We start from the raw sequence: 27265 nt of genomic DNA, 5'->3' as shown, positions 1-27265 counted from the left end.
GTGTTGTGTCGTTCAGTCTCTGGCAGGGTGGGTGGGCAAATTATGCTGTACTTCATATTTTTATTAATAAAGTGCAGCATTGCTCTCGCTTGAGGGCTGAGGGGTCTTTGCTCCCTGCCACGGCTTGTGGCAGGCAACCCCAAAGGTCTGAGTGTTAATATTCTAATAAAGTATTTTCTCATAAGCATAGAAGCAAATGCCACAACAATTCCTTATTGCTGAGTGGTGTTTTGATCTGAAACAAGAAGAGTGCATGGTAAATGGTTTAGCTGAGTGAGCTAATAGAGATCACTACCCAGCAATTAAGGCTGGCTGTGGAAGATGAGAGGAGCCATGCTTGGTCCTGGTCCTGCTGAGCAAGGCGGGGGCTGGGGCAGACATGGCCAGGCATCACTTAAGATTCTGGAAACGCAACAGCTCTTCGGGATATCAGACCACAGGATCACCACCCTCTATGAGATCCATGCTGGGTGACATTCAGTGTCTTCTTTTGGTGCCACCTGATCACAGACTCATGGAATCATTAAGACTGGAGAAGGCCACCAAGATCATCTAGTCCAACCATCAATCCATTGCCACCATGCCCATTAAACCATGTCCCTCAGTGCCACCTCCACCACCTCCTGCCCCCAAGATCCCACACTGATTTTAGAGGGACCCAGTGCATTTCAGATGCCGGAATGATCCACTGGGTGCAACTCGGACACTCATTTATGTGCCCAAACCCTGCTGGTAATGGTACAGCTGCTCCGAGCAGCTATCCTAGCTGTTTCAAACATGCCTTCATGGCCCTACCTAATGACCAGCAATGAGTTGATGACAGTATCTGTGTGTTTTGAATCTGAAATCTGAATATCATGCTTTCTGAAGGCAGAAGCCATGGGTTTGTGGCAGCACTAGCATAGGTCAGTGCTAAAACTCAGAGCCCCTCAGGTGGGGTTCAGTTGGACATGCAAAGGACTACAGCCACACAGGTCTTCTCTAACATCATACACTTTTTTGGCAGTGCAGGGAGCTGTTTATTACAGGAGCACAGGCTACAAAAATTTTGCAGAAGGTGCTCAGGAAAAACACCTTTTGGATGCGTTTAACTGTCATGCAGTGGATTTGCATGGCTAAGAGGAGGGAAGAGGTGAGGGATAAAATAACTTCTTCTGGGCCACTGAACATTTCTGCAAATGCTCACAAAATAAACCCCAGACAGCTCCCAAAATATAAGGGCTCATTTTCATTGGTTATTTCTTGCATGCAGATTTAGAGAAAATAGTTGGAATCTAAGTATTTTCCTTTTTCTGCTTATGGTTTGTGGAAACGAGTAAATGCAGATATGCATTCAAAAGCTAAGATGGAAAAATGATTAAAAAATAGCTTTTAGATAATCTCGAGAACAGGACATTTCCATACATTGATATATCTGAAAAGGAAAAACTTGTTGCCACTACCCACAACTCTACTGCAATGGAGGCATGTTTTATCCATCACAGTTTTCTCTTCTAGGAGATTCCTGACAGCAAAACAGTCCTCTATGGTTCCATCTTTGCATGCCAGCACATCACAGGTGCGGGGGAATCTGACTGCCAGAGGACAGCTTCAGGAGCCATCAGGCACAGCCAAAAATATGTAGGTGGCAAGTAGAGCCATCCCTCTAAGGACCTCCAAAGCTCACCTCATCTCCTGCCACCCATCCGGTGTGGCTCTGGGCGAGGTGCTCCTGGCATGCCAGAAGACCTTCAGAAGTCCCTGGATTGCACCTCTTCCACACCCACGTGGGAAACCCAAACAGAGCAGAAGCTGGAGAGCACCTCCGGCTCCTTCCCCTCCACGGGCCTGCAGTCTGCCCGTTCCTCCAGCATGTCCCAATTGCCCTGCCCAGACAGGAGCTCGGCACCCAGGGGCGCGTGTCAAGGCTGTGCTGCCCAGGCCTGAGGAGCTCAGGGCACCTCCTCCCAGCCCAGAATCTAGAGGTCTCTGCTAACCTCAGCCTTTCTATGACTCTGATCAAGTGCTGTGAGCACTTCAAGGGAACTACTGGACCACCTAAAGCCCTCCACCCATCCTGCTCATGCCTCAGTCACTGTGTCATCTACTATGAAAGACAGTCTCCTACGCATGTCCATCCAAAGGGGAAAGTTCCTTTCAACCTCCTGCAAAATAAAGAAATAAATAAATAAATAGATAGATAGATGAATAAATAAAAAAGTAATAATAATAATAATAATTGTCATTTTGGCGGGATTATCACAATTTTCTCTTCTAGGAGATTACTGACAGCCAAACTCTTCTCTCTTCCATCTTTACCTGCCAGCACATCACAGGTGCTGGGGAATCTGATTGCCAGAGGACAGCTTCAGGAGCCCCCTGAGCCTCTGAAGTCTGCTAGTGTATCAGAGCATGGAACGGCCAAATTTCATAGTATCAGAGAATCACAAGGTTGGTAACAACCTGCAAGATCATCTAGTCCAACCGTCCTCCCACTACTATTGCTACCACAAGCACTAAAACCTACCTTGTAGCTCCTCATCCAGATGCCTCTTGAACACTGCCAGGGATGGCGACTCCACCACCGCCCTGGGCAGCCATTCCAGTGCCTGACCACTCCCTGAGAGAAAAAGCTTTTCCTCGTGCCTAACCTCAGCCTCCTCTGGTACAACTTGTGGCCATTTCCTCGGGTCCTGTTTGTGGCCGGAGAGAAGAGGCCAAACCCCTCCTCATCACAACCTCCCTTCAGGAAGTTGTAGAGTGCAATGAGGTCTCCTCTCAGCCTCCTCCTCTCCAGACTAAACGGTCCCAGCTCCCTCAGCCGCTCCTCATGAGGCCTGTGCTCCAGACCCCTCACCAGTTTTGCTGCCCTTCTCTGGACACGTTCCAGGGCCTCAATGTCTTTCCTGTAGTGAGGGGCCCAACACTGAACACATTACTCGAGGTGCTGAGTACAGGGGATGATCACCTCCCTGCTCCTGCTGGCCACACTATTTGAAATGCAGGCCGGGATGTCATTCCTATTTGGAGAGAACAAGCAATTCGGTATGCCATCAACAATAAAGACCTCTCACGCTTTGAATAGCAGCATGCCAGGTATGTCTTCTATACCTCTGATCCTGGCCCACATCTGGATAGGACCAGGCCTACAAAACGCAATTTTCCAAACTTCACAACTCTCCCCATTCTCTGTAGTTCTGCATAGGATTTGTCAAACACCTTTGGTATGTCTTGGCATATTTGTGCACAGGCAACCACCCTCCAAGATGGGTGCTTTACAGATCAATTTCAACCAAACCAGAACATTTTAAGAGAAACAGCGACAGCAAGGAGGAGCACCTTAACTACATTATGGTCCTATTAGATATCTTTACACCATCAAATTTCATCCTGGGACATGAAGAAATGATGATCTCTACAGGTCCCTTCAACCCCAACGATTCTGTGATTCTGTGAAATTAACTCAGGAAGAATCCTGGAAGGAATCTGTGCCTCATGCAGCCTATCTGCAATGGAAGACAGAGAAAAGCTAGTCCAGGCCCTGGACTCAAAGCAGGGCCAGCTGGAGCAGCTTGCAGTGAGTGCACCCAGAATGGCCTCCATGCAGCTGCAGGGTTGCCGGGTGGCGGCGCGGTGACACTGTGACGGCATTGTGATGCAACAGGGGGTGAGCGTGACATAAAGCTGCAGGCTGGGACTGCGGCTGGGTGGCCTCAGTTCGCTGCTGCTGGAGCGAGAGGTGGCAGCGGAAGGTCGCAGATCTCTGAGAGTTCCTGCAAGGAGCCATGGAGCGCTGTGGCACTGCTGGATTCCGAAATCCAGATGCAATTCTGAGCATAGCGGGGGGGAGCGGAAAGGTGAGCACCGGGTCCTCAGAGAGGGCTGAGTGCAGCAGCCTGGGCTATGTGGGACTGCTCTGGGGCCGGAGATGCTCTCTGGAGGCTGAGGGGCATCTTCTCATGCTGGCGCTGGAGAAGGCTTGCAGGGAATCGAGCCTCTCTGAACATCCCAGAGTCGGGCTAAGAAGTGGGAAGGGAGTTGCCAAAGGGAATGGAGGTGGGGCTGGAGAGGGGACAATCTGTGCCTCAGTGTGCAAGAGAGTCTTTGTCTTTGTCTTTCTAGCTCCGACCCGGAGGACAGAAAGTTGGAGCAGGAGGTAGCGGGCTGCTGGACCTCCCACTCGGGGTCAAAATCCCTGTGCAGCCTGGCACCAAGCCTGTCTTTTGGAGGACAAAGCTGGGGGAAAAGGTGAGAGGAGGAGGAAAGGGTCAAAAGGGCCTCTTGTTTCTTGGGGTTGCCATCATGCCATGGAGACCTTGTGGGACCTGCTCGACAGTGGGAACTGCGGCCCTTTACTCCGACCACGTGGGGGAATGAAGGGACACTCCCGGCTCCACAGCAGGGAGACAACCGAGGACTTGCCAACAGCAGTGCCCAGTGGTCAGGAGAGTTTCAGAAAGCTGGGCTCTCCAATCGGATGAGCTTGCCAGCACTAGGGCCATCACCATATCTGGCACCAGACAAGCAGGAGGCTGGGGCCCTGCCTGCAGCTGCTGGCAGTGCATAGGGATGCCATGTGGCACAGCCAGAAATGTGGAGACCAGATCATTCCTGGAGGAGGGTGCAACCTTCTCCTGCTCTCCCTCTTGGAGGTCTTAGAAAAACCCAGATGTGTCTGTTTGGGAAATGCACACAGCATGCTCCTCCTCCAGCTGGGCGTGCAAGAGGCCAGCCTGTGTGCGTGAGCAGCTGTGAAGCATCTTTGTCTCTTTGCTGCTCTCTCCTTCTCCATTCACAGTCTGCAACACATCTCTTCCAGCTTCACCAGCCTTCTCCTCATTTTGATCTGGGAGATCCATACTGTCGCCATCTGCGCGCAGAATACAACAGCCTGCATGACCCATATCTGCAGGACTACCACAACCGCAAAGACAACCTGCAGAACCTGAAGAACAGGGGCCTTATCACTGAGGATGGCAAAGTAGGTTTGGATGAGGCCTGACCAGCACAGGTCTCCTCTGCAGGGGTTTCCAGACAGCCGGGGAGGGGCCTGGCACCCCAGTGTGGAGTCCCCTTGGCCCTGGGAAGGAGGGAGGAGGCAGCGTCCCCACGGCTGGGTAGGGAAGGGTGGAGAGGAGCAGCTCCCCTGCTGCTGGGGGCCTGCACATTTCTGGAAGGCTGTGTGGGTAACTGCCACAACAGTTCTTGGGAGTCATCTGCCCTTGTCTCTCTGTAGGTTGTCTGCACTCTGAAAGAGTTCAACGAGTACAGGCAGTACCTGACCAGGCTGAAGCTGGAGCGGGAGAAAATAAAGAGGCAAAAAGAGGTAGGCAAAACCTGGTGTTGGTAGGCACGTGTCCGTGGCATGGCACCGAGGGCACGGGCTTTACTTGATGGATCTGAGATGGGGAATGCAGAAAAGGTGAGGGCTGGGCTAGTGTTCCCTGCGGCATGGAAAGGACAACCCTGCCTGGGGCTGATTTATCACAGCACGCTGGCATGCGACGGCTGGGAATGTTGCTTGCTTGCAAACAGAGCACTGAGGCAGCTCTTCTCTTCTGCCCTCACTGCATGGCTGAAGCAGATGCTGGCCCTCATCGGTGTAGATCATCAGCCTGCAGGGAGGCAGGAACTTTCAGAGACAAGACCGAGCCTAAATCCACTGTTCCCTTCCAGGAAAATCTTGGTCAGAAGATGCCTGGTTCAAAGAAATCTGCCTACAGACTAAGAATGGACATGGAGAAATCTCGCCTGCGCTCAGCCACTGCTGTGGACGTGGTTGTGGAGGAGAAAGGCAGTCCACGGCAGCCTCACAAACCAGCTGGCCCTCCTCCGAGCAACACTCGTCAGTCTGGTCAGAATAGAAGGCTGAAAGTGGCTTTTGTTCAGGAAGACCTTCTGGCAGATTCAAAGAGCATGGGGCGTGCAGTGAAGTCACCTGTCAAGTTGCCTAAACTTGAGGCAAGCAGCAAGGGTGCCAAGCTCCCTGCAGATATCCTTACTGAAACTGCCTCAAGAAGGAAGCCACAATTCCACAGAGATCGTGAGTTCAGAGCTGTGTCTGAACAGCACAGGGAAGAGCAGAGTCTTCAAGAGGCACTTAAGAAAGAAGAGTTGGAGGGGGTGAAGGCGCTGGATCCACCTGCCAGTGCGTTAAGGAGGCCCTCCCTCAGCATCAGACAAAGATTGTTAGGAAGTGGGAAACCCTTCCCCGGAATGGAAGCCTCTGACAAAGTGTCTTCGCAGGCTTCCCTTAGAGCCACTCGAGAAGCTACTGGAAGCGTCTGCAACACGTTGCAGTCCTTTGCAGCTTCTCACTCTGAGCAAGAGTTTGATGATGAATATTCTGAAACCTTCAAGCTTCCCAACAACCATCTCTCACAGAGGCAGCCGCAGCCATCCCAGGTGCCTCTGTCATGGCAGAGCAGGAGGGCAGGACGAGGCTCATCAGAAGAGCAGAGCCTGGCAACAAGGCAGAGAGAAAAGCTGCCCATGATCCAATCAATGCCAAGCTCTGCTGACATCTTCCAGCTGAGTCGCCGCATTGTAAAGGAGAGCATTGAAAATGCTGTCTCCAAAGTGAAGGAGGAGGAGCAAGAAGAACTGCTTCTTAGGCGTGCCAAATCCCTTGTCACCAATGCAGGTTTAAGAGCAAAGAAACGTTTAGAGGATGAGCTGCACCAAAGGCCGTAAGCCTTTGGAACTTCTGGACCACCTAAACCCCTCCACCCATCCTGCTCATGCCTCGGTCACCGTGTCATCTACTCTTAACAACAATCTCATACGCATGTCCCAACAAAGGGGAAAGTTCCTTTCAACCTACTGCAACATAAATACATAAAGAAAGAAAGAAATAAAAATTCCTGACAGCCAATCTGTTCTCTGTTGTTCCTTCTTCGCCTGCCAGCACATCGCAGGTGCTGGGGAATCTGATTGCAGAGGACAGCTTCAGGAGCCCCCTGAGCCCCTTCAGCCTGATGGTTTACCAGAGCGTGGGACTGCCAAATTTCAAGAAGCATTGTCTTCAGTTAGCTGACGGAAGTGTATGTGCCTCAAAAACAAAAACACAGTTCCCTGGACATTACGAATTCAGAGCGATGTCTGAAAAACAAGCCGTCAGTCTTCAAGAGGTGACTGGGACGGTGTTGAGAGAAGGAACAGGGAAGTGGAAGGCACTCGATCGTCCTGTCTGCTCCTCAAGGAGGGCTCCCCAAAAGAGCAGTCAAAACGTGCTCACGAGTGCCAAAAGAGCAGAGCCTTCAAAGATGCCACGTGTCAATCACGAGCAGAAAATTGCATTGATGGCGTGGGATGCTGCAGGGAGAATACTGAAGGAAGTTTGGAAGTAGCATTCATTTGCATCCAGCACAGCCAGTGCACCTGAGCCAAGGCCAGCAGCCAGGCTGTGGGAGCAGTCCATTACTGCAAAACAGGAAAACAAGAGCAAGAGAAGCCTCTGACAAAGCATCCTCGCAGGCTTTTCTCTTCAGGCTTCAAGTCATACTAGAAGCTGCTGGAAGTGTTTGGAAGAAGTTGCAATCCTTTGTAGCTTCTCACTCTGAGCAAGACTTTGGCTGCAAATATTCTGAAACCATCAAGCTTCCCAACAGCCATCTCACTCAGAGGCAGCCACAGCCATCCCAGGTGCCTCTGTCGCAACAGAGCAGGACAGAAGGACGAGGCTCAAGAGAAGAGCAGAGCCCGGCAACAAAGCAGCGAGAAAAGCTGCCTGTGATCCAACCAATGCCAAGCACTGCTGACATCTCTCCTCTGAGTCGCTGCATTGTAAAGGAGGGCATTGAAAATGCTGTCTCCAAAGTGAGGGAGAAGGAGCATGAAGAACCGCTGCTTGAGTGTGCCAAATCCCTCACGGCATGGCTGAAGCAGAGTGCAGACAATCTGTGCCTGAGCGTGCAAGAGTGTCTTTGTCTTTCTAGCTCCGACCCCGAGGACGGAAAGTTGGAGCAGGAGGTAGCGGGCTGCTGGGCCTCCCACTGGGGGTCAAAATCCCTGTGCAGCCTGGCACCAAGCCTGTCTTCTGCAGGACAAAGCTGGGGGAAAAGGTGAGAGGAGGTGGAAAGGGTCAAAAGGGCCTCTTGTCTCCTGGCGTTGCCATCATGCCATGGAGACCTTGTGGGACCTGCTCGACAGTGGGAACTGCGGCCCTTTGCTCCAACCGCGTGGGGGAATGAAGGGACACTCCCGGCTCCACAGCAGGAAGACAACCGAGGGCTTGCCAATAGCAGTGCCCAGTGGTCAGGAGAGGTTCAGAAAGCTGGGCTCTCCAATCGGATGAGCTTGCCAGCACTAGGGCCATCACCATATCTGGCACCAGACAAGCAGGAGGCTGGGGCCCTGCCTGCAGCTGCTGGCAGTGCATTGGGATACCATCTGGCACAGCCAGAAATGTGGAGACCAGATCATTCCTGGAGGAGGCTGCAACCTTCTCCTGCTCTCCCTCTTGGAGGTCTTAGAGAAACTCAGAAGTGTCTGTTTGGGAAATGCACACAGCATGCTCCTCCTCCAGCTGGGCGTGCAAGAGGCCAGCCTGTGTGCGTGAGCAGCTGTGAAGCGTCTTTGTCTCTTTGCTGCTCTCTCCTTCTCCATTCACCCTCTGCAACACATCTCTTCCAGCTTCACCAGCCTTCTCCTTATTTTGATCTGGGAGATCCATACTGTCGCCATCTGCGCGCAGAATACAACAGCCTGCATGACCCACATCTGCAGGACTACCACAACCGCAAAGACAACCTGCAGAACCTGAAGAACAGGGGCCTTGTCACTGAGGATGGCAAAGTAGGTTTGGATGATGGGCTGACCAGCACAGGTCTCCTCTGCAGGGGTTTCCAGACAGCCGGGGAGGGGCCTGGCACCCCAGTGTGGAGTCCCCTTGGCCCTGGGAAGGAGGGAGGAGGCAGCGTCCCCACGGCTGGGTAGGGAAGGGTGGAGAGGAGCAGCTCCCCTGCTGCTGGGGGCCTGCACATTTCTGGAAGGCTGTGTGGGTAACTGCCACAACAGTTCTTGGGAGTCATCTGCCCTTGTCTCTCTGTAGGTTGTCTGCACTCTGAAAGAGTTCAACGAGTACAGGCAGTACCTGACCAGGCTGAAGCTGGAGCGGGAGAAAATAAAGAGGCAAAAAGAGGTAGGCAAAACCTGGTGTTGGTAGGCACGTGTCCGTGGCATGGCACCGAGGGCACGGGCTTTACTTGATGGATCTGAGATGGGGAATGCAGAAAAGGTGAGGGCTGGGCTAGTGTTCCCTGCGGCATGGAAAGGACAACCCTGCCTGGGGCTGATTTATCACAGCACGCTGGCATGCGATGGCTGGGAATGTTGCTTGCTTGCAAACAGAGCACTGAGGCAGCTCTTCTCTTCTGCCCTCACTGCATGGCTGAAGCAGATGCTGGCCCTCATCGGTGTAGATCATCAGCCTGCAGGGAGGCAAGAACTTTCAGAGACAAGACCGAGCCTAAATCCACTGTTCCCTTCCAGGAAAATCTTGGTCAGAAGATGCCTGGTTCAAAGAAATCTGCCTACAGACTAAGAATGGACATGGAGAAATCTCGCCTGCGCTCAGCCACTGCTGTGGACGTGGTTGTGGAGGAGAAAGGCAGTCCACGGCAGCCTCACAAACCAGCTGGCCCTCCTCCGAGCAACACTCGTCAGTCTGGTCAGAATAGAAGGCTGAAAGTGGCTTTTGTTCAGGAAGACCTTCTGGCAGATTCAAAGAGCATGGGGCGTGCAGTGAAGTCACCTGTCAAGTTGCCTAAACTTGAGGCAAGCAGCAAGGGTGCCAAGCTCCCTGCAAATATCCTTACTGAAACTGCCTCAAGAAGGAAGCCACAATTCCACAGAGATCGTGAGTTCAGAGCTGTGTCTGAACAGCACAGGGAAGAGCAGAGTCTTCAAGAGGCACTTAAGAAAGAAGAGTTGGAGGGGGTGAAGGCGCTGGATCCACCTGCCAGTGCGTTAAGGAGGCCCTCCCTCAGCATCAGACAAAGATTGTTAGGAAGTGGGAAACCCTTCCCCGGAATGGAAGCCTCTGACAAAGTGTCTTCGCAGGCTTCCCTTAGAGCCACTCGAGAAGCTACTGGAAGCGTCTGCAACACGTTGCAGTCCTTTGCAGCTTCTCACTCTGAGCAAGAGTTTGATGATGAATATTCTGAAACCTTCAAGCTTCCCAACAACCATCTCTCACAGAGGCAGCCGCAGCCATCCCAGGTGCCTCTGTCATGGCAGAGCAGGAGGGCAGGACGAGGCTCATCAGAAGAGCAGAGCCTGGCAACAAGGCAGAGAGAAAAGCTGCCCGTGATCCAATCAATGCCAAGCTCTGCTGACATCTTCCAGCTGAGTCGCCGCATTGTAAAGGAGAGCATTGAAAATGCTGTCTCCAAAGTGAAGGAGGAGGAGCAAGAAGAACTGCTTCTTAGGCGTGCCAAATCCCTTGTCACCAATGCAGGTTTAAGAGCAAAGAAACGTTTAGAGGATGAGCTGCACCAAAGGCCGTAAGCCTTTGGAACTTCTGGACCACCTAAACCCCTCCAACCCATCCTGCTCATGCCTCGGTCACCGTGTCATCTACTCTTAACAACAATCTCATACGCATGTCCCAACAAAGGGGAAAGTTCCTTTCAACCTACTGCAACATAAATACATAAAGAAAGAAAGAAATAAAAATTCCTGACAGCCAATCTGTTCTCTGTTGTTCCTTCTTCGCCTGCCAGCACATCGCAGGTGCTGGGGAATCTGATTGCAGAGGACAGCTTCAGGAGCCCCCTGAGCCTCTGAAGTCTGCTAGTGTATCAGAGCATGGAACGGCCAAATTTCATAGTATCAGAGAATCACAAGGTTGGTAACAACCTGCAAGATCATCTAGTCCAACCGTCCTCCCACTACTATTGCTACCACAAGCACTAAAACCTATCTTGTAGCTCCTCATCCAGATGCCTCTTGAACACTGCCAGGGATGGCGACTCCACCACCGCCCTGGGCAGCCATTCCAGTGCCTGACCACTCCCTGAGAGAAAAAGCTTTTCCTCGTGCCTAACCTCAGCCTCCTCTGGTACAACTTGTGGCCATTTCCTCGGGTCCTGTTTGTGGCCGGAGAGAAGAGGCCAAACCCCTCCTCATCACAACCTCCCTTCAGGAAGTTGTAGAGTGCAATGAGGTCTCCTCTCAGCCTCCTCCTCTCCAGACTAAACGGTCCCAGCTCCCTCAGCCGCTCCTCATGAGGCCTGTGCTCCAGACCCCTCACCAGTTTTGCTGCCCTTCTCTGGACACGTTCCAGGGCCTCAATGTCTTTCCTGTAGTGAGGGGCCCAACACTGAACACATTACTCGAGGTGCTGAGTACAGGGGATGATCACCTCCCTGCTCCTGCTGGCCACACTATTTGAAATGCAGGCCGGGATGCCGTTGGCCCTAACGGCCACCTGGGCACACTGCTGGCTCATGCTCAGCCGAGCGTCAACCGACACCCCCAGGTCCCTTTCCTCTTCACACTCATCCAGCCACTCGTCCCCAAGCCTATTACGCTGCATGGGCTTGTTGTGGCCAAAGTGCAGGGCCCCGCACTTGGCCTTCAAAGAAGCTTTCATTTCAAGAAGCATTGTCTCCATTTAGCTGACGGAAGTATATGTGTTTATTTTCACGTCAGCTTGTCCAGCCTCCTTTCCTATAGGAGGTAGCAGTAAAGTTTCAGCTTCTCCAACAATGGCAGGAGCACATCAGTGTCGTGGTTTTATGACTTTTGGTTATCAGTATTTATTCCACATCATGGAGCGCAATGGGAGTTAGAGTCTTAATGCTCCAGTGCCGGGTACCTGTCCGGAATAGAAAAAGAACTACGTAGTCGAGGGGGCTATGCGGTCAGAGAGGAGATATAACCCTGGCAAGGTCACCTGATGCTTCCCTTCTTCATCAGGCTCTCCTCCCTGCTGCTCAACCGGATTGTGCATCTCACCTCAGCCTTATCGTAATGCCTACCCACCTTTCGGACGCTCCCTCTCATTATATTTCATATTGTGTTACAGTGTGTTATCTTGCATTCTGATACCACATTTAGGAAATTAGTTTGTTTCTCCTCAGATCGTTGCCACTGTTTTTAATTATTTTGGGGGCCGTGTTTCCCTTTTCTGGAGGTGCGGATTCGTGAAATCCCTCCGCCTCACCAGTCATGGAACAATGGGGAACAGTCATTCCTATTTGGAGAGAACAAGCAATTCGGTATGCCATCAACAATAAAGACCTCTCACGCTTTGAATAGCAGCATGCCAGGTATGTCTTCTATACCTCTGATCCTGGCCCACATCTGGGTAGGACCAGGCCTACAAAACGCAATTTTCCAAACTTCACAACTCTCCCCATTCTCTGTAGTTCTGCATAGGATTTGTCAAACACCTTTGGTATGTCTTGGCATATTTGTGCACAGGCAACCACCCTCCAAGATGGGTGCTTTACAGATCAATTTCAACCAAACCAGAACATTTTAAGAGAAACAGCGACAGCAAGGAGGAGCACCTTAACTACATTATGGTCCTATTAGATATCTTTACACCATCAAATTTCATCCTGGGACATGAAGAAATGATGATCTCTACAGGTCCCTTCAACCCCAACGATTCTGTGATTCTGTGAAATTAACTCAGGAACAATCCTGGAAGGAATCTGTGCCTCATGCAGCCTATCTGCAATGGAAGACAGAGAAAAGCTAGTCCAGGCCCTGGACTCAAAGCAGGGCCAGCTGGAGCAGCTTGCAGTGAGTGCACCCAGAATGGCCTCCATGCAGCTGCAGGGTTGCCGGATGGCGGCGTGGTGACACTGTGACAGCATTGTGATGCAACAGGGGGTGAACGTGACATAAAGCTGCAGGCTGGGACTGCGGCTGGGTGGCCTCAGTTCGCTGCTGCTGGAGCGAGAGGTGGCAGCGGAAGGTCGCAGATCTCTGAGAGTTCCTGCAAGGAGCCATGGAGCGCTGTGGCACTGCTGGATTCCGAAATCCAGATGCAATTCTGAGCATAGCGGGGAGGAGCGGAAAGGTGAGCACCGGGTCCTCAGAGAGGGCTGAGTGCAGCAGCCTGGGCTATGTGGGACTGCTCTGGGGCCGGAGATGCTCTCTGGAGGCTGAGGGGCATCTTCTCATGCTGGCGCAGGAGAAGGCTTGCAGGGAATCGCGTCTCTCTGAACATCCCAAAGTTGGGCTAAGAAGTGGGAAGGGAGCTGCCAAAGGCAATGGAGGTGGGGCTGGAGAGGGGACTGGAGTGCCTGAGTGCGCAAGAGAGTCTTTGTCTTTGTCTTTCTAGCTCCGACCCGGAGGACAGAAAGTTGGAGCAGGAGGTAGCGGGCTGCTGGACCTCCCACTGGGGGTCAAAATCCCCGTGCAGCCTGGCACCAAGCCTGTCTTTTGGAGGACAAAGCTGGGGGAAAAGGTGAGAGGAGGAGGAAAGGGTCAAAAGGGCCTCTTGTTTCCTGGGGTTGCCATCATGCCATGGAGACCTTGTGGGACCTGCTCGACAGTGGGAACTGCGGCCCTTTGCTCCGACCGCGTGGGGGAATGAAGGGACACTCCCGGCTCCACAGCAGGGAGACAAGCGAGGGCTTGCCAACAGCAGTGCCCAGTGGTCAGGAGAGTTTCAGAAAGCTGGGCTCTCCAATCGGATGAGCTTGCCAGCACTAGGGCCATCACCATATCTGGCACCAGACAAGCAGGAGGCTGGGGCCCTGCCTGCAGCTGCTGGCAGTGCATTGGGATGCCATCTGGCACAGCCAGAAATGTGGAGACCAGATCATTCCTGGAGGAGGGTGCAACCTTCTCCTGCTCTCCCTCTTGGAGGTCTTAGAAAAACCCAGATGTGTCTGTTTGGGAAATGCACACAGCATGCTCCTCCTCCAGCTGGGCGTGCAAGAGGCCAGCCTGTGTGCGTGAGCAGCTGTGAAGCATCTTTGTCTCTTTGCTGCTCTCTCCTTCTCCATTCACACTCTGCAACACATCTCTTCCAGCTTCACCAGCCTTCTCCTTATTTTGATCTGGGAGATCCATACTGTCGCCATCTGCGCGCAGAATACAACAGCCTGCATGACCCATATCTGCAGGACTACCACAACCGCAAAGACAACCTGCAGAACCTGAAGAACAGGGGCCTTGTCACCGAGGATGGCAAAGTAGGTTTGGATGAGGCCTGACCAGCACAGGTCTCCTCTGCAGGGGTTTCCAGACAGCCGGGGAGGGGCCTGGCACCCCAGTGTGGAGTCCCCTTGGCCCTGGGAAGGAGGGAGGAGGCAGCGTCCCCACGGCTGGGGAGGGAAGGGTGGAGAGGAGCAGCTCCCCTGCTGCTGGGGGCCTGCACATTTCTGGAAGGCTGTGTGGGTAACTGCCACAACAGTTCTTGGGAGTCATCTGCCCTTGTCTCTCTGTAGGTTGTCTGCACTCTGAAAGAGTTCAACGAGTACAGGCAGTACCTGACCAGGCTGAAGCTGGAGCAGGAGAAAATAAAGAGGCAAAAAGAGGTAGGCAAAACCTGGTGTTGGTAGGCACGTGTCCGTGGCATGGCACCGAGGGCACGGGCTTTACTTGATGGATCTGAGATGGGGAATGCAGAAAAGGTGAGGGCTGGGCTAGTGTTCCCTGCGGCATGGAAAGGACAACCCTGCCTGGGGCTGATTTATCACAGCACGCTGGCATGCGATGGCTGGGAATGTTGCTTGCTTGCAAACAGAGCACTGAGGCAGCTCTTCTCTTCTGCCCTCACTGCATGGCTGAAGCAGATGCTGGCCCTCATCGGTGTAGATCATCAGCCTGCAGGGAGGCAAGAACTTTCTGAGACAAGACCGAGCCTAAATCCACTGTTCCCTTCCAGGAAAATCTTGGTCAGAAGATGCCTGGTTCAAAGAAATCTGCCTACAGACTAAGAATGGACATGGAGAAATCTCGCCTGCGCTCAGCCACTGCTGTGGACGTGGTTGTGGAGGAGAAAGGCAGTCCACGGCAGCCTCACAAACCAGCTGGCCCTCCTCCGAGCAACACTCGTCAGTCTGGTCAGAATAGAAGGCTGAAAGTGGCTTTTGTTCAGGAAGACCTTCTGGCAGATTCAAAGAGCATGGGGCGTGCAGTGAAGTCACCTGTCAAGTTGCCTAAACTTGAGGCAAGCAGCAAGGGTGCCAAGCTCCCTGCAAATATCCTTACTGAAACTGCCTCAAGAAGGAAGCCACAATTCCACAGAGATCGTGAGTTCAGAGCTGTGTCTGAACAGCACAGGGAAGAGCAGAGTCTTCAAGAGGCACTTAAGAAAGAAGAGTTGGAGGGGGTGAAGGCGCTGGATCCACCTGCCAGTGCGTTAAGGAGGCCCTCCCTCAGCATCAGACAAAGATTGTTAGGAAGTGGGAAACCCTTCCCCGGAATGGAAGCCTCTGACAAAGTGTCTTCGCAGGCTTCCCTTAGAGCCACTCGAGAAGCTACTGGAAGCGTCTGCAACACGTTGCAGTCCTTTGCAGCTTCTCACTCTGAGCAAGAGTTTGATGCTGAATATTCTGAAACCTTCAAGCTTCCCAACAACCATCTCTCACAGAGGCAGCCGCAGCCATCCCAGGTGCCTCTGTCATGGCAGAGCAGGAGGGCAGGACGAGGCTCATCAGAAGAGCAGAGCCTGGCAACAAGGCAGAGAGAAAAGCTGCCCGTGATCCAATCAATGCCAAGCTCTGCTGACATCTTCCAGCTGAGTCGCCGCATTGTAAAGGAGAGCATTGAAAATGCTGTCTCCAAAGTGAAGGAGGAGGAGCAAGAAGAACTGCTTCTTAGGCGTGCCAAATCCCTTGTCACCAATGCAGGTTTAAGAGCAAAGAAACGTTTAGAGGATGAGCTGCACCAAAGGCCGTAAGCCTTTGGAACTTCTGGACCACCTAAACCCCTCCAACCCATCCTGCTCATGCCTCGGTCACCGTGTCATCTACTCTTAACAACAATCTCATACGCATGTCCCAACAAAGGGGAAAGTTCCTTTCAACCTACTGCAACATAAATACATAAAGAAAGAAAGAAATAAAAAAGTAATAATAATAATAATAATTGTCATTTTGGCGGGATTATCACAATTTTCTCTTCTAGGAGATTCCTGACAGCCAATCTGTTCTCTGTTGTTCCTTCTTCGCCTGCCAGCACATCGCAGGTGCTGGGGAATCTGATTGCAGAGGACAGCTTCAGGAGCCCCCTGAGCCTCTGAAGTCTGCTAGTGTATCAGAGCATGGAACGGCCAAATTTCATAGTATCAGAGAATCACAAGGTTGGTAACAACCTGCAAGATCATCTAGTCCAACCGTCCTCCCACTACTATTGCTACCACAAGCACTAAAACCTATCTTGTAGCTCCTCATCCAGATGCCTCTTGAACACTGCCAGGGATGGCGACTCCACCACCGCCCTGGGCAGCCATTCCAGTGCCTGACCACTCCCTGAGAGAAAAAGCTTTTCCTCGTGCCTAACCTCAGCCTCCTCTGGTACAACTTGTGGCCATTTCCTCGGGTCCTGTTTGTGGCCGGAGAGAAGAGGCCAAACCCCTCCTCATCACAACCTCCCTTCAGGAAGTTGTAGAGTGCAATGAGGTCTCCTCTCAGCCTCCTCCTCTCCAGACTAAACGGTCCCAGCTCCCTCAGCCGCTCCTCATGAGGCCTGTGCTCCAGACCCCTCACCAGTTTTGCTGCCCTTCTCTGGACACGTTCCAGGGCCTCAATGTCTTTCCTGTAGTGAGGGGCCCAACACTGAACACATTACTCGAGGTGCTGAGTACAGGGGATGATCACCTCCCTGCTCCTGCTGGCCACACTATTTGAAATGCAGGCCGGGATGCCGTTGGCCCTAACGGCCACCTGGGCACACTGCTGGCTCATGCTCAGCCGAGCGTCAACCGACACCCCCAGGTCCCTTTCCTCTTCACACTCATCCAGCCACTCGTCCCCAAGCCTATTACGCTGCATGGGCTTGTTGTGGCCAAAGTGCAGGGCCCCGCACTTGGCCTTCAAAGAAGCTTTCATTTCAAGAAGCATTGTCTCCATTTAGCTGACGGAAGTATATGTGTTTATTTTCACGTCAGCTTGTCCAGCCTCCTTTCCTATAGGAGGTAGCAGTAAAGTTTCAGCTTCTCCAACAATGGCAGGAGCACATCAGTGTCGTGGTTTTATGACTTTTGGTTATCGGTATTTATTCCACATCATGGAGCGCAATGGGAGTTAGAGTCTTAATGCTCCAGTGCCGGGTACCTGTCCGGAATAGAAAAAGAACTACGTAGTCGAGGGGGCTATGCGGTCAGAGAGGAGATATAACCCTGGCAAGGTCACCTGATGCTTCCCTTCTTCATCAGGCTCTCCTCCCTGCTGCTCAACCGGATTGTGCATCTCACCTCAGCCTTATCGTAATGCCTACCCACCTTTCGGACGCTCCCTCTCATTATATTTCATATTGTGTTACAGTGTGTTATCTTGCATTCTGATACCACATTTAGGAAATTAGTTTGTTTCTCCTCAGATCGTTGCCACTGTTTTTAATTATTTTGGGGGCCGTGTTTCCCTTTTCTGGAGGTGCGGATTCGTGAAATCCCTCCGCCTCACCAGTCATGGAACAATGGGGAACAGTCATTCCTATTTGGAGAGAACAAGCAATTCGGTATGCCATCAACAATAAAGACCTCTCACGCTTTGAATAGCAGCATGCCAGGTATGTCTTCTATACCTCTGATCCTGGCCCACATCTGGGTAGGACCAGGCCTACAAAACGCAATTTTCCAAACTTCACAACTCTCCCCATTCTCTGTAGTTCTGCATAGGATTTGTCAAACACCTTTGGTATGTCTTGGCATATTTGTGCACAGGCAACCACCCTCCAAGATGGGTGCTTTACAGATCAATTTCAACCAAACCAGAACATTTTAAGAGAAACAGCGACAGCAAGGAGGAGCACCTTAACTACATTATGGTCCTATTAGATATCTTTACACCATCAAATTTCATCCTGGGACATGAAGAAATGATGATCTCTACAGGTCCCTTCAACCCCAACGATTCTGTGATTCTGTGAAATTAACTCAGGAACAATCCTGGAAGGAATCTGTGCCTCATGCAGCCTATCTGCAATGGAAGACAGAGAAAAGCTAGTCCAGGCCCTGGACTCAAAGCAGGGCCAGCTGGAGCAGCTTGCAGTGAGTGCACCCAGAATGGCCTCCATGCAGCTGCAGGGTTGCCGGGTGGCGGCGCGGTGACACTGTGACGGCATTGTGATGCAACAGGGGGTGAACGTGACATAAAGCTGCAGGCTGGGACTGCGGCTGGGTGGCCTCAGTTCGCTGCTGCTGGAGCGAGAGGTGGCAGCGGAAGGTCGCAGATCTCTGAGAGTTCCTGCAAGGAGCCATGGAGCGCTGTGGCACTGCTGGATTCCGAAATCCAGATGCAATTCTGAGCATAGCGGGGAGGAGCGGAAAGGTGAGCACCGGGTCCTCAGAGAGGGCTGAGTGCAGCAGCCTGGGCTATGTGGGACTGCTCTGGGGCCGGAGATGCTCTCTGGAGGCTGAGGGGCATCTTCTCATGCTGGCGCAGGAGAAGGCTTGCAGGGAATCGCGTCTCTCTGAACATCCCAAAGTTGGGCTAAGAAGTGGGAAGGGAGCTGCCAAAGGCAATGGAGGTGGGGCTGGAGAGGGGACTGGAGTGCCTGAGTGTGCAAGAGAGTCTTTGTCTTTGTCTTTCTAGCTCCGACCCGGAGGACAGAAAGTTGGAGCAGGAGGTAGCGGGCTGCTGGACCTCCCACTGGGGGTCAAAATCCCCGTGCAGCCTGGCACCAAGCCTGTCTTTTGGAGGACAAAGCTGGGGGAAAAGGTGAGAGGAGGAGGAAAGGGTCAAAAGGGCCTCTTGTTTCCTGGGGTTGCCATCATGCCATGGAGACCTTGTGGGACCTGCTCGACAGTGGGAACTGCGGCCCTTTGCTCCGACCGCGTGGGGGAATGAAGGGACACTCCCGGCTCCACAGCAGGGAGACAAGCGAGGGCTTGCCAACAGCAGTGCCCAGTGGTCAGGAGAGTTTCAGAAAGCTGGGCTCTCCAATCGGATGAGCTTGCCAGCACTAGGGCCATCACCATATCTGGCACCAGACAAGCAGGAGGCTGGGGCCCTGCCTGCAGCTGCTGGCAGTGCATTGGGATGCCATCTGGCACAGCCAGAAATGTGGAGACCAGATCATTCCTGGAGGAGGGTGCAACCTTCTCCTGCTCTCCCTCTTGGAGGTCTTAGAAAAACCCAGATGTGTCTGTTTGGGAAATGCACACAGCATGCTCCTCCTCCAGCTGGGCGTGCAAGAGGCCAGCCTGTGTGCGTGAGCAGCTGTGAAGCATCTTTGTCTCTTTGCTGCTCTCTCCTTCTCCATTCACACTCTGCAACACATCTCTTCCAGCTTCACCAGCCTTCTCCTTATTTTGATCTGGGAGATCCATACTGTCGCCATCTGCGCGCAGAATACAACAGCCTGCATGACCCATATCTGCAGGACTACCACAACCGCAAAGACAACCTGCAGAACCTGAAGAACAGGGGCCTTGTCACCGAGGATGGCAAAGTAGGTTTGGATGAGGCCTGACCAGCACAGGTCTCCTCTGCAGGGGTTTCCAGACAGCCGGGGAGGGGCCTGGCACCCCAGTGTGAAGTCCCCTTGGCCCTGGGAAGGAGGGAGGAGGCAGCGTCCCCACGGCTGGGGAGGGAAGGGTGGAGAGGAGCAGCTCCCCTGCTGCTGGGGGCCTGCACATTTCTGGAAGGCTGTGTGGGTAACTGCCACAACAGTTCTTGGGAGTCATCTGCCCTTGTCTCTCTGTAGGTTGTCTGCACTCTGAAAGAGTTCAACGAGTACAGGCAGTACCTGACCAGGCTGAAGCTGGAGCGGGAGAAAATAAAGAGGCAAAAAGAGGTAGGCAAAACCTGGTGTTGGTAGGCACGTGTCCGTGGCATGGCACCGAGGGCACGGTCTTTACTTGATGGATCTGAGATGGGGAATGCTGAAAAGGTGAGGGCTGGGCTAGTGTTCCCTGCGGCATGGAAAGGACAACCCTGCCTGGGGCTGATTTATCACAGCACGCTGGCATGCGACGGCTGGGAATGTTGCTTGCTTGCAAACAGAGCACTGAGGCAGCTCTTCTCTTCTGCCCTCACTGCATGGCTGAAGCAGATGCTGGCCCTCATCGGTGTAGATCATCAGCCTGCAGGGAGGCAAGAACTTTCAGAGACAAGACCGAGCCTAAATCCACTGTTCCCTTCCAGGAAAATCTTGGTCAGAAGATGCCTGGTTCAAAGAAATCTGCCTACAGACTAAGAATGGACATGGAGAAATCTTGCCTGCGCTCAGCCACTGCTGTGGACGTGGTTGTGGAGGAGAAAGGCAGTCCACGGCAGCCTCACAAACCAGCTGGCCCTCCTCCGAGCAACACTCGTCAGTCTGGTCAGAATAGAAGGCTGAAAGTGGCTTTTGTTCAGGAAGACCTTCTGGCAGATTCAAAGAGCATGGGGCGTGCAGTGAAGTCACCTGTCAAGTTGCCTAAACTTGAGGCAAGCAGCAAGGGTGCCAAGCTCCCTGCAAATATCCTTACTGAAACTGCCTCAAGAAGGAAGCCACAATTCCACAGAGATCATGAGTTCAGAGCTGTGTCTGAACAGCACAGGGAAGAGCAGAGTCTTCAAGAGGCACTTAAGAAAGAAGAGTTGGAGGGGGTGAAGGCGCTGGATCCACCTGCCAGTGCGTTAAGGAGGCCCTCCCTCAGCATCAGACAAAGATTGTTAGGAAGTGGGAAACCCTTCCCCGGAATGGAAGCCTCTGACAAAGTGTCTTCGCAGGCTTCCCTTAGAGCCACTCGAGAAGCTACTGGAAGCGTCTGCAACACGTTGCAGTCCTTTGCAGCTTCTCACTCTGAGCAAGAGTTTGATGCTGAATATTCTGAAACCTTCAAGCTTCCCAACAACCATCTCTCACAGAGGCAGCCGCAGCCATCCCAGGTGCCTCTGTCATGGCAGAGCAGGAGGGCAGGACGAGGCTCATCAGAAGAGCAGAGCCTGGCAACAAGGCAGAGAGAAAAGCTGCCCGTGATCCAATCAATGCCAAGCTCTGCTGACATCTTCCAGCTGAGTCGCCGCATTGTAAAGGAGAGCATTGAAAATGCTGTCTCCAAAGTGAAGGAGGAGGAGCAAGAAGAACTGCTTCTTAGGCGTGCCAAATCCCTTGTCACCAATGCAGGTTTAAGAGCAAAGAAACGTTTAGAGGATGAGCTGCACCAAAGGCCGTAAGCCTTTGGAACTTCTGGACCACCTAAACCCCTCCAACCCATCCTGCTCATGCCTCGGTCACCGTGTCATCTACTCTTAACAACAATCTCATACGCATGTCCCAACAAAGGGGAAAGTTCCTTTCAACCTACTGCAACATAAATACATAAAGAAAGAAAGAAATAAAAATTCCTGACAGCCAATCTGTTCTCTGTTGTTCCTTCTTCGCCTGCCAGCACATCGCAGGTGCTGGGGAATCTGATTGCAGAGGACAGCTTCAGGAGCCCCCTGAGCCCCTTCAGCCTGATGGTTTACCAGAGCGTGGGACTGCCAAATTTCAAGAAGCATTGTCTTCAGTTAGCTGACGGAAGTATATGTGGTTATTTTCACGTTAGCTTGTCCAGTCCAGTCTTTTCTTATAGGAGGCAGCAGTTAAGTTTCTGCTTCTCCAGTTACAGCAGGAGGACGTCAGATGGATGACACGTGTTGACAACAGGGTAGTGAGATTTACCTGTGGCATTTCCAGTTGGGAACAGTCATTCCTATTTGCAGAAAACAAGCATTTTGGTGTCCCATCCACAGTAAAGACCTCTCACGCTTTGAATAGCAGCATGCCAGGTATGTCTTCTATACCTCTGCTCCTGGCCCACTGTTGTGGTTTGGTGATTTTTATTCTTGGCAGTATTCCGCATCAGAGCATTGTGTCGACCAGTGGGAGTTAAAGAGTTTATGTTCTGGTCCCGTTTGCTGCCTTTTATGGGCATTTTGTGTGTCTGATGGGAGGGGAGGGGCGGCATCCTCGGAGGACTTTGGCACTCAGAAGCAGTGGGATGGAGCTCTGGAGAGGACCTGAAGTGTCTGCCTTTCGCTCTGGCCCCGGCTCAGCCGTCCCAGCTCACCGAGAAGAAAAGCACGTGCTTCCCTCGCACTATCGTTGTCTGACACGTACTTTGGATACTCTTGTCTGTCTCGTTTTGTTTGACTGGGTTAAATTCAGTAAATTACCGCTCCTCCTCAGATCGCTGCCGTTGTGTTTTCTCTTTGTTAAAACTATCTGCTAGCTCTCTGCCCTTCCCCCTGTCCCAGAGCACGCAGCCCGGGGCCGGCACGGTCGCACGGCAAGCCGTGGGTACCCCTTTTTTTTTCTTTTTCCCGGGGCCTGTGCCCCCGTGTCACGGGCTTATATCTAGGGATAACCCCATGACAACTATTGGTGAGGAATGCGGGCAACTATGCATCTTTACTTCATCTTAAGAGCATTATATAGAGGACTGAGGACCATTATGTTCCTTGGAGTATATTGGTTCCTTTTTAAGCTCCTCATGTTCAGTGTCACAGTGCTGGACCTCGTCGGCATAAAGCATCAGCGTGCAGGGTTGGAGGCACTTTCTGAGACAAGACCGAGCCTAAACCTGCTGTTCCCTTCCAGGACATGTTTCTTCAAAAGATATCCAACTTGAAGAAATCTGCCCACAGACCAATGACAGACACTGACGAGCTCCCGCCTGGTCCTGGGGATTACATTGTGGGTAAGAAAGCCAGCCCCATGCAGCCTCACAGACCAGCTGGCCCTGCTCCTTCATGCCATAATCTCCAGTCTGGCCAACGCAGAAGAAGGAATGTGGCTTTCATGCAGCACAAACCTCAGGGAGACTCACTGAGCACGGGACGTGCAATGAAGCTGCCTGAGAAGTTGCCCAAACCTGAGCTGGGCAGGGAAGGCTCCAAACTCCACAGAAGCATCCACACTGTTGCTGCCTCAAAAACAAAAACACAGTTCCCTGGACATTACGAATTCAGAGCGATGTCTGAAAAACAAGCCGACAAGAGGTGACTGGGAGGGTGTTGAGAGAAGGAACAGGGAAGTGGAAGGCACTGGATCGTCCTGTCTGCTCCTCAAGGAGGGCTCCCCAAAAGAGCAGTCAAAACGTGCTCACGAGTGCCAAAAGAGCAGAGCCTTCAAAGATGCCACGTTTCAATCACGAGCAGGAAATTGCATTGATGGCGTGGGATGCTGCAGGGAGAATACTGAAGGAAGTTTGGAAGTAGCATTCATTTGCATCCAGCACAGCCAGTGCACCTGAGCCAAGGCCAGCAGCCAGGCTGTGGGAGCAGTCCATTACTGCCATAACTTTCAAAACAGGAAAACAAGAGCAAGAGAAGCCTCTGACAAAGCATCCTCGCAGGCTTCCCCTCACGAAATCAAACTAGAAGCCGCTGGAAGTGTCTGCAACACATTGCGGTCCATTGTAGCTTCTCATTCTGAGCAGGAGTTTGGTGCTGAATATTCTGAAACCATCAAACTTCCCAACAACCATTTCTCTCAGAGGCAGCCACAGCCATCCCAGGTGCCTCTGTCATGGCAGAGCCGGACGGACGGAAGGATGATGCTCATCAGAAGAGCAGAGCCTGGCAACAAGGCAGAGAGAAAAGCTGCCCATGATCCAACCAATGCCAAACACTCTGACGTCTCTCATCTGAGTCACTGCACTGTAAAGGAGAGCATTGAAAAGGCTGTCTCCAAAGTGCAGGAGGAGGAGCAAGAAGAACTGCTGCTTGAGTGTGCCAAATCCATTGTCACTGAAGTAGTTTTAAAAGCAAAGAAAATTGTAGAGAATGAGCAATGTTGGATGCCAACACCCCGGCATCTGGGACGGTGGGCTCCGTATCAGAGCAGAGCTCTAAGGCTCAGGCAGCGCGTGGGCTACAGCTGAGCTCCGGGAGGCCTGCTGTCAAAGAGCCCTGCCCAAGAGGTGGCAAGGAGAGCCGTCCCTCTAAGGACCTCCAAAGCTCACCTCATCTCCTGCCACCCATCCGGTGTGGCTCTGGGCGAGGTGCTCCTGGCATGCCAGAAGACCTTCAGAAGTCCCTGGATTGCACCTCTTCCACACCCACGTGGGAAACCCAAACAGAGCAGAAGCTGGGGAGCACCTCCGGCTCCTTCCCCTCCACGGGCCTGCAGTCTGCCCGTTCCTCCAGCATGTCCCAATTGCCCTGCCCAGACAGGAGCTCGGCGCCCAGGGGCGCGTGTCAAGGCTGTGCTGCCCAGGCCTGAGGAGCTCAGGGCACCTCCTCCCAGCCCAGAATCTAGAGGTCTCTGCTAACCTCAGCCTTTCTATGCCTCTGATCATACGATTCACTGTTTGCGTTTGTTAGCCGCAACACACTTTTGTTCTTCAGACTTGAGAAACAGAACATTATTGGTGTTCTGTAACCTATCATCAGCAAAGAAGGACTCTGAAATACTCTGGAAGTGTCTCCTGACGGACATGATTATGCACTGACCTCCACATTAACTGCACGCAACCTAATTCACTGCGTTTTCTACAAGATGGTCAGAAAAAAATCTTTTGTTATTTCATGCATGCCTATAGCCTAGTGCTGTGAGCACTTCAAGGGAACTACTGGACCACCTAAAGCCCTCCACCCATCCTGCTCATGCCTCAGTCACTGTGTCATCTACTATGAAAGACAGTCTCCTACGCATGTCCATCCAAAGGGGAAAGTTCCTTTCAACCTCCTGCAAAATAAAGAAATAAATAAATAAATAGATAGATAGATGAATAAATAAAAAAGTAATAATAATAATAATAATTGTCATTTTGGCGGGATTATCACAATTTTCTCTTCTAGGAGATTACTGACAGCCAAACTCTTCTCTCTTCCATCTTTGCCTGCCAGCACATCACAGGTGCTGGGGAATCTGATTGCCAGAGGACAGCTTCAGGAGCCCCCTGAGCCTCTGAAGTCTGCTAGTGTATCAGAGCATGGAACGGCCAAATTTCATAGTATCAGAGAATCACAAGGTTGGTAACAACCTGCAAGATCATCTAGTCCAACCGTCCTCCCACTACTATTGCTACCACAAGCACTAAAACCTATCTTGTAGCTCCTCATCCAGATGCCTCTTGAACACTGCCAGGGATGGCGACTCCACCACCGCCCTGGGCAGCCATTCCAGTGCCTGACCACTCCCTGAGAGAAAAAGCTTTTCCTCGTGCCTAACCTCAGCCTCCTCTGGTACAACTTGTGGCCATTTCCTCGGGTCCTGTTTGTGGCCGGAGAGAAGAGGCCAAACCCCTCCTCATCACAACCTCCCTTCAGGAAGTTGTAGAGTGCAATGAGGTCTCCTCTCAGCCTCCTCCTCTCCAGACTAAACGGTCCCAGCTCCCTCAGCCGCTCCTCATGAGGCCTGTGCTCCAGACCCCTCACCAGTTTTGCTGCCCTTCTCTGGACACGTTCCAGGGCCTCAATGTCTTTCCTGTAGTGAGGGGCCCAACACTGAACACATTACTCGAGGTGCTGAGTACAGGGGATGATCACCTCCCTGCTCCTGCTGGCCACACTATTTGAAATGCAGGCCGGGATGCCGTTGGCCCTAACGGCCACCTGGGCACACTGCTGGCTCATGCTCAGCCGAGCGTCAGCCGACACCCCCAGGTCCCTTTCCTCTTCACACTCATCCAGCCACTCGTCCCCAAGCCTATTACGCTGCATGGGCTTGTTGTGGCCAAAGTGCAGGGCCCCGCACTTGGCCTTCAAAGAAGCTTTCATTTCAAGAAGCATTGTCTCCATTTAGCTGATGGAAGTATATGTGTTTATTTTCACGTCAGCTTGTCCAGCCTCCTTTCCTATAGGAGGTAGCAGTAAAGTTTCAGCTTCTCCAACAATGGCAGGAGCACATCAGTGTCGTGGTTTTATGACTTTTGGTTATCGGTATTTATTCCACATCATGGAGCGCAATGGGAGTTAGAGTCTTAATGCTCCAGTGCCGGGTACCTGTCTGGAATAGAAAAAGAACTACGTAGTCGAGGGGGCTATGCGGTCAGAGAGGAGATATAACCCTGGCAAGGTCACCTGATGCTTCCCTTCTTCATCAGGCTCTCCTCCCTGCTGCTCAACCGGATTGTGCATCTCACCTCAGCCTAATCGTAATGCCTACCCACCTTTCGGACGCTCCCTCTCATTATATTTCATATTGTGTTACAGTGTGTTATCTTGCATTCTGATACCACATTTAGGAAATTAGTTTGTTTCTCCTCAGATCGTTGCCACTGTTTTTAATTATTTTGGGGGCCGTGTTTCCCTTTTCTGGAGGTGCGGATTCGTGAAATCCCTCCGCCTCACCAGTCATGGAACAATGGGGAACAGTCATTCCTATTTGGAGAGAACAAGCAATTCGGTATGCCATCAACAATAAAGACCTCTCACGCTTTGAATAGCAGCATGCCAGGTATGTCTTCTATACCTCTGATCCTGGCCCACATCTGGGTAGGACCAGGCCTACAAAACGCAATTTTCCAAACTTCACAACTCTCCCCATTCTCTGTAGTTCTGCATAGGATTTGTCAAACACCTTTGGTATGTCTTGGCATATTTGTGCACAGGCAACCACCCTCCAAGATGGGTGCTTTACAGGTCAATTTCAACCAAACCAGAACATTTTAAGAGAAACAGCGACAGCAAGGAGGAGCACCTTAACTACATTATGGTCCTATTAGATATCTTTACACCATCAAATTTCATCCTGGGACATGAAGAAATGATGATCTCTACAGGTCCCTTCAACCCCAACGATTCTGTGATTCTGTGAAATTAACTCAGGAACAATCCTGGAAGGAATCTGTGCCTCATGCAGCCTATCTGCAATGGAAGACAGAGAAAAGCTAGTCCAGGCCCTGGACTCAAAGCAGGGCCAGCTGGAGCAGCTTGCAGTGAGTGCACCCAGAATGGCCTCCATGCAGCTGCAGGGTTGCCGGGTGGCGGCGCGGTGACACTGTGACGGCATTGTGATGCAACAGGGGGTGAACGTGACATAAAGCTGCAGGCTGGGACTGCGGCTGGGTGGCCTCAGTTCGCTGCTGCTGGAGCGAGAGGTGGCAGCGGAAGGTCGCAGATCTCTGAGAGTTCCTGCAAGGAGCCATGGAGCGCTGTGGCACTGCTGGATTCCGAAATCCAGATGCAATTCTGAGCATAGCGGGGAGGAGCGGAAAGGTGAGCACCGGGTCCTC

At 52.2% G+C, this 27265-nt stretch overlaps 1 protein-coding gene across 1 annotated transcript in view; it reads left to right on the top strand.

Annotated features, from left to right (window-relative positions):
* Positions 1-3764: 3764 nt before the first annotated feature.
* Positions 3765-27265, top strand: part of LOC146542918 (uncharacterized) — a 32195-nt gene continuing 8694 nt past the window's right edge. Inside the window, exons 1-13 of the mRNA XM_085241702.1 lie at positions 3765-3836; positions 4102-4227; positions 4799-4960; positions 5216-5305; positions 7917-8042; positions 8614-8775; positions 9032-9121; positions 13280-13405; positions 13977-14138; positions 14394-14483; positions 18705-18830; positions 19402-19563; positions 19819-19908. Coding sequence (XP_085097828.1) covers positions 3765-3836; positions 4102-4227; positions 4799-4960; positions 5216-5305; positions 7917-8042; positions 8614-8775; positions 9032-9121; positions 13280-13405; positions 13977-14138; positions 14394-14483; positions 18705-18830; positions 19402-19563; positions 19819-19908 — 1584 coding nt within the window. The remainder of the gene's footprint in view (positions 3837-4101; positions 4228-4798; positions 4961-5215; positions 5306-7916; positions 8043-8613; positions 8776-9031; positions 9122-13279; positions 13406-13976; positions 14139-14393; positions 14484-18704; positions 18831-19401; positions 19564-19818; positions 19909-27265) is intronic.

The sequence above is a fragment of the Meleagris gallopavo genome, chromosome 22 (assembly GCF_905368555.1).
Source record: "Meleagris gallopavo chromosome 22, MGAL_WU_HG_1.1, whole genome shotgun sequence".
In the NCBI taxonomy this organism is placed as follows: domain Eukaryota; kingdom Metazoa; phylum Chordata; class Aves; order Galliformes; family Phasianidae; genus Meleagris; species Meleagris gallopavo.
The sequence above is the reverse complement of the archived record's forward strand: the minus strand, read 5'-3'. Positions and strand labels throughout refer to the sequence as shown.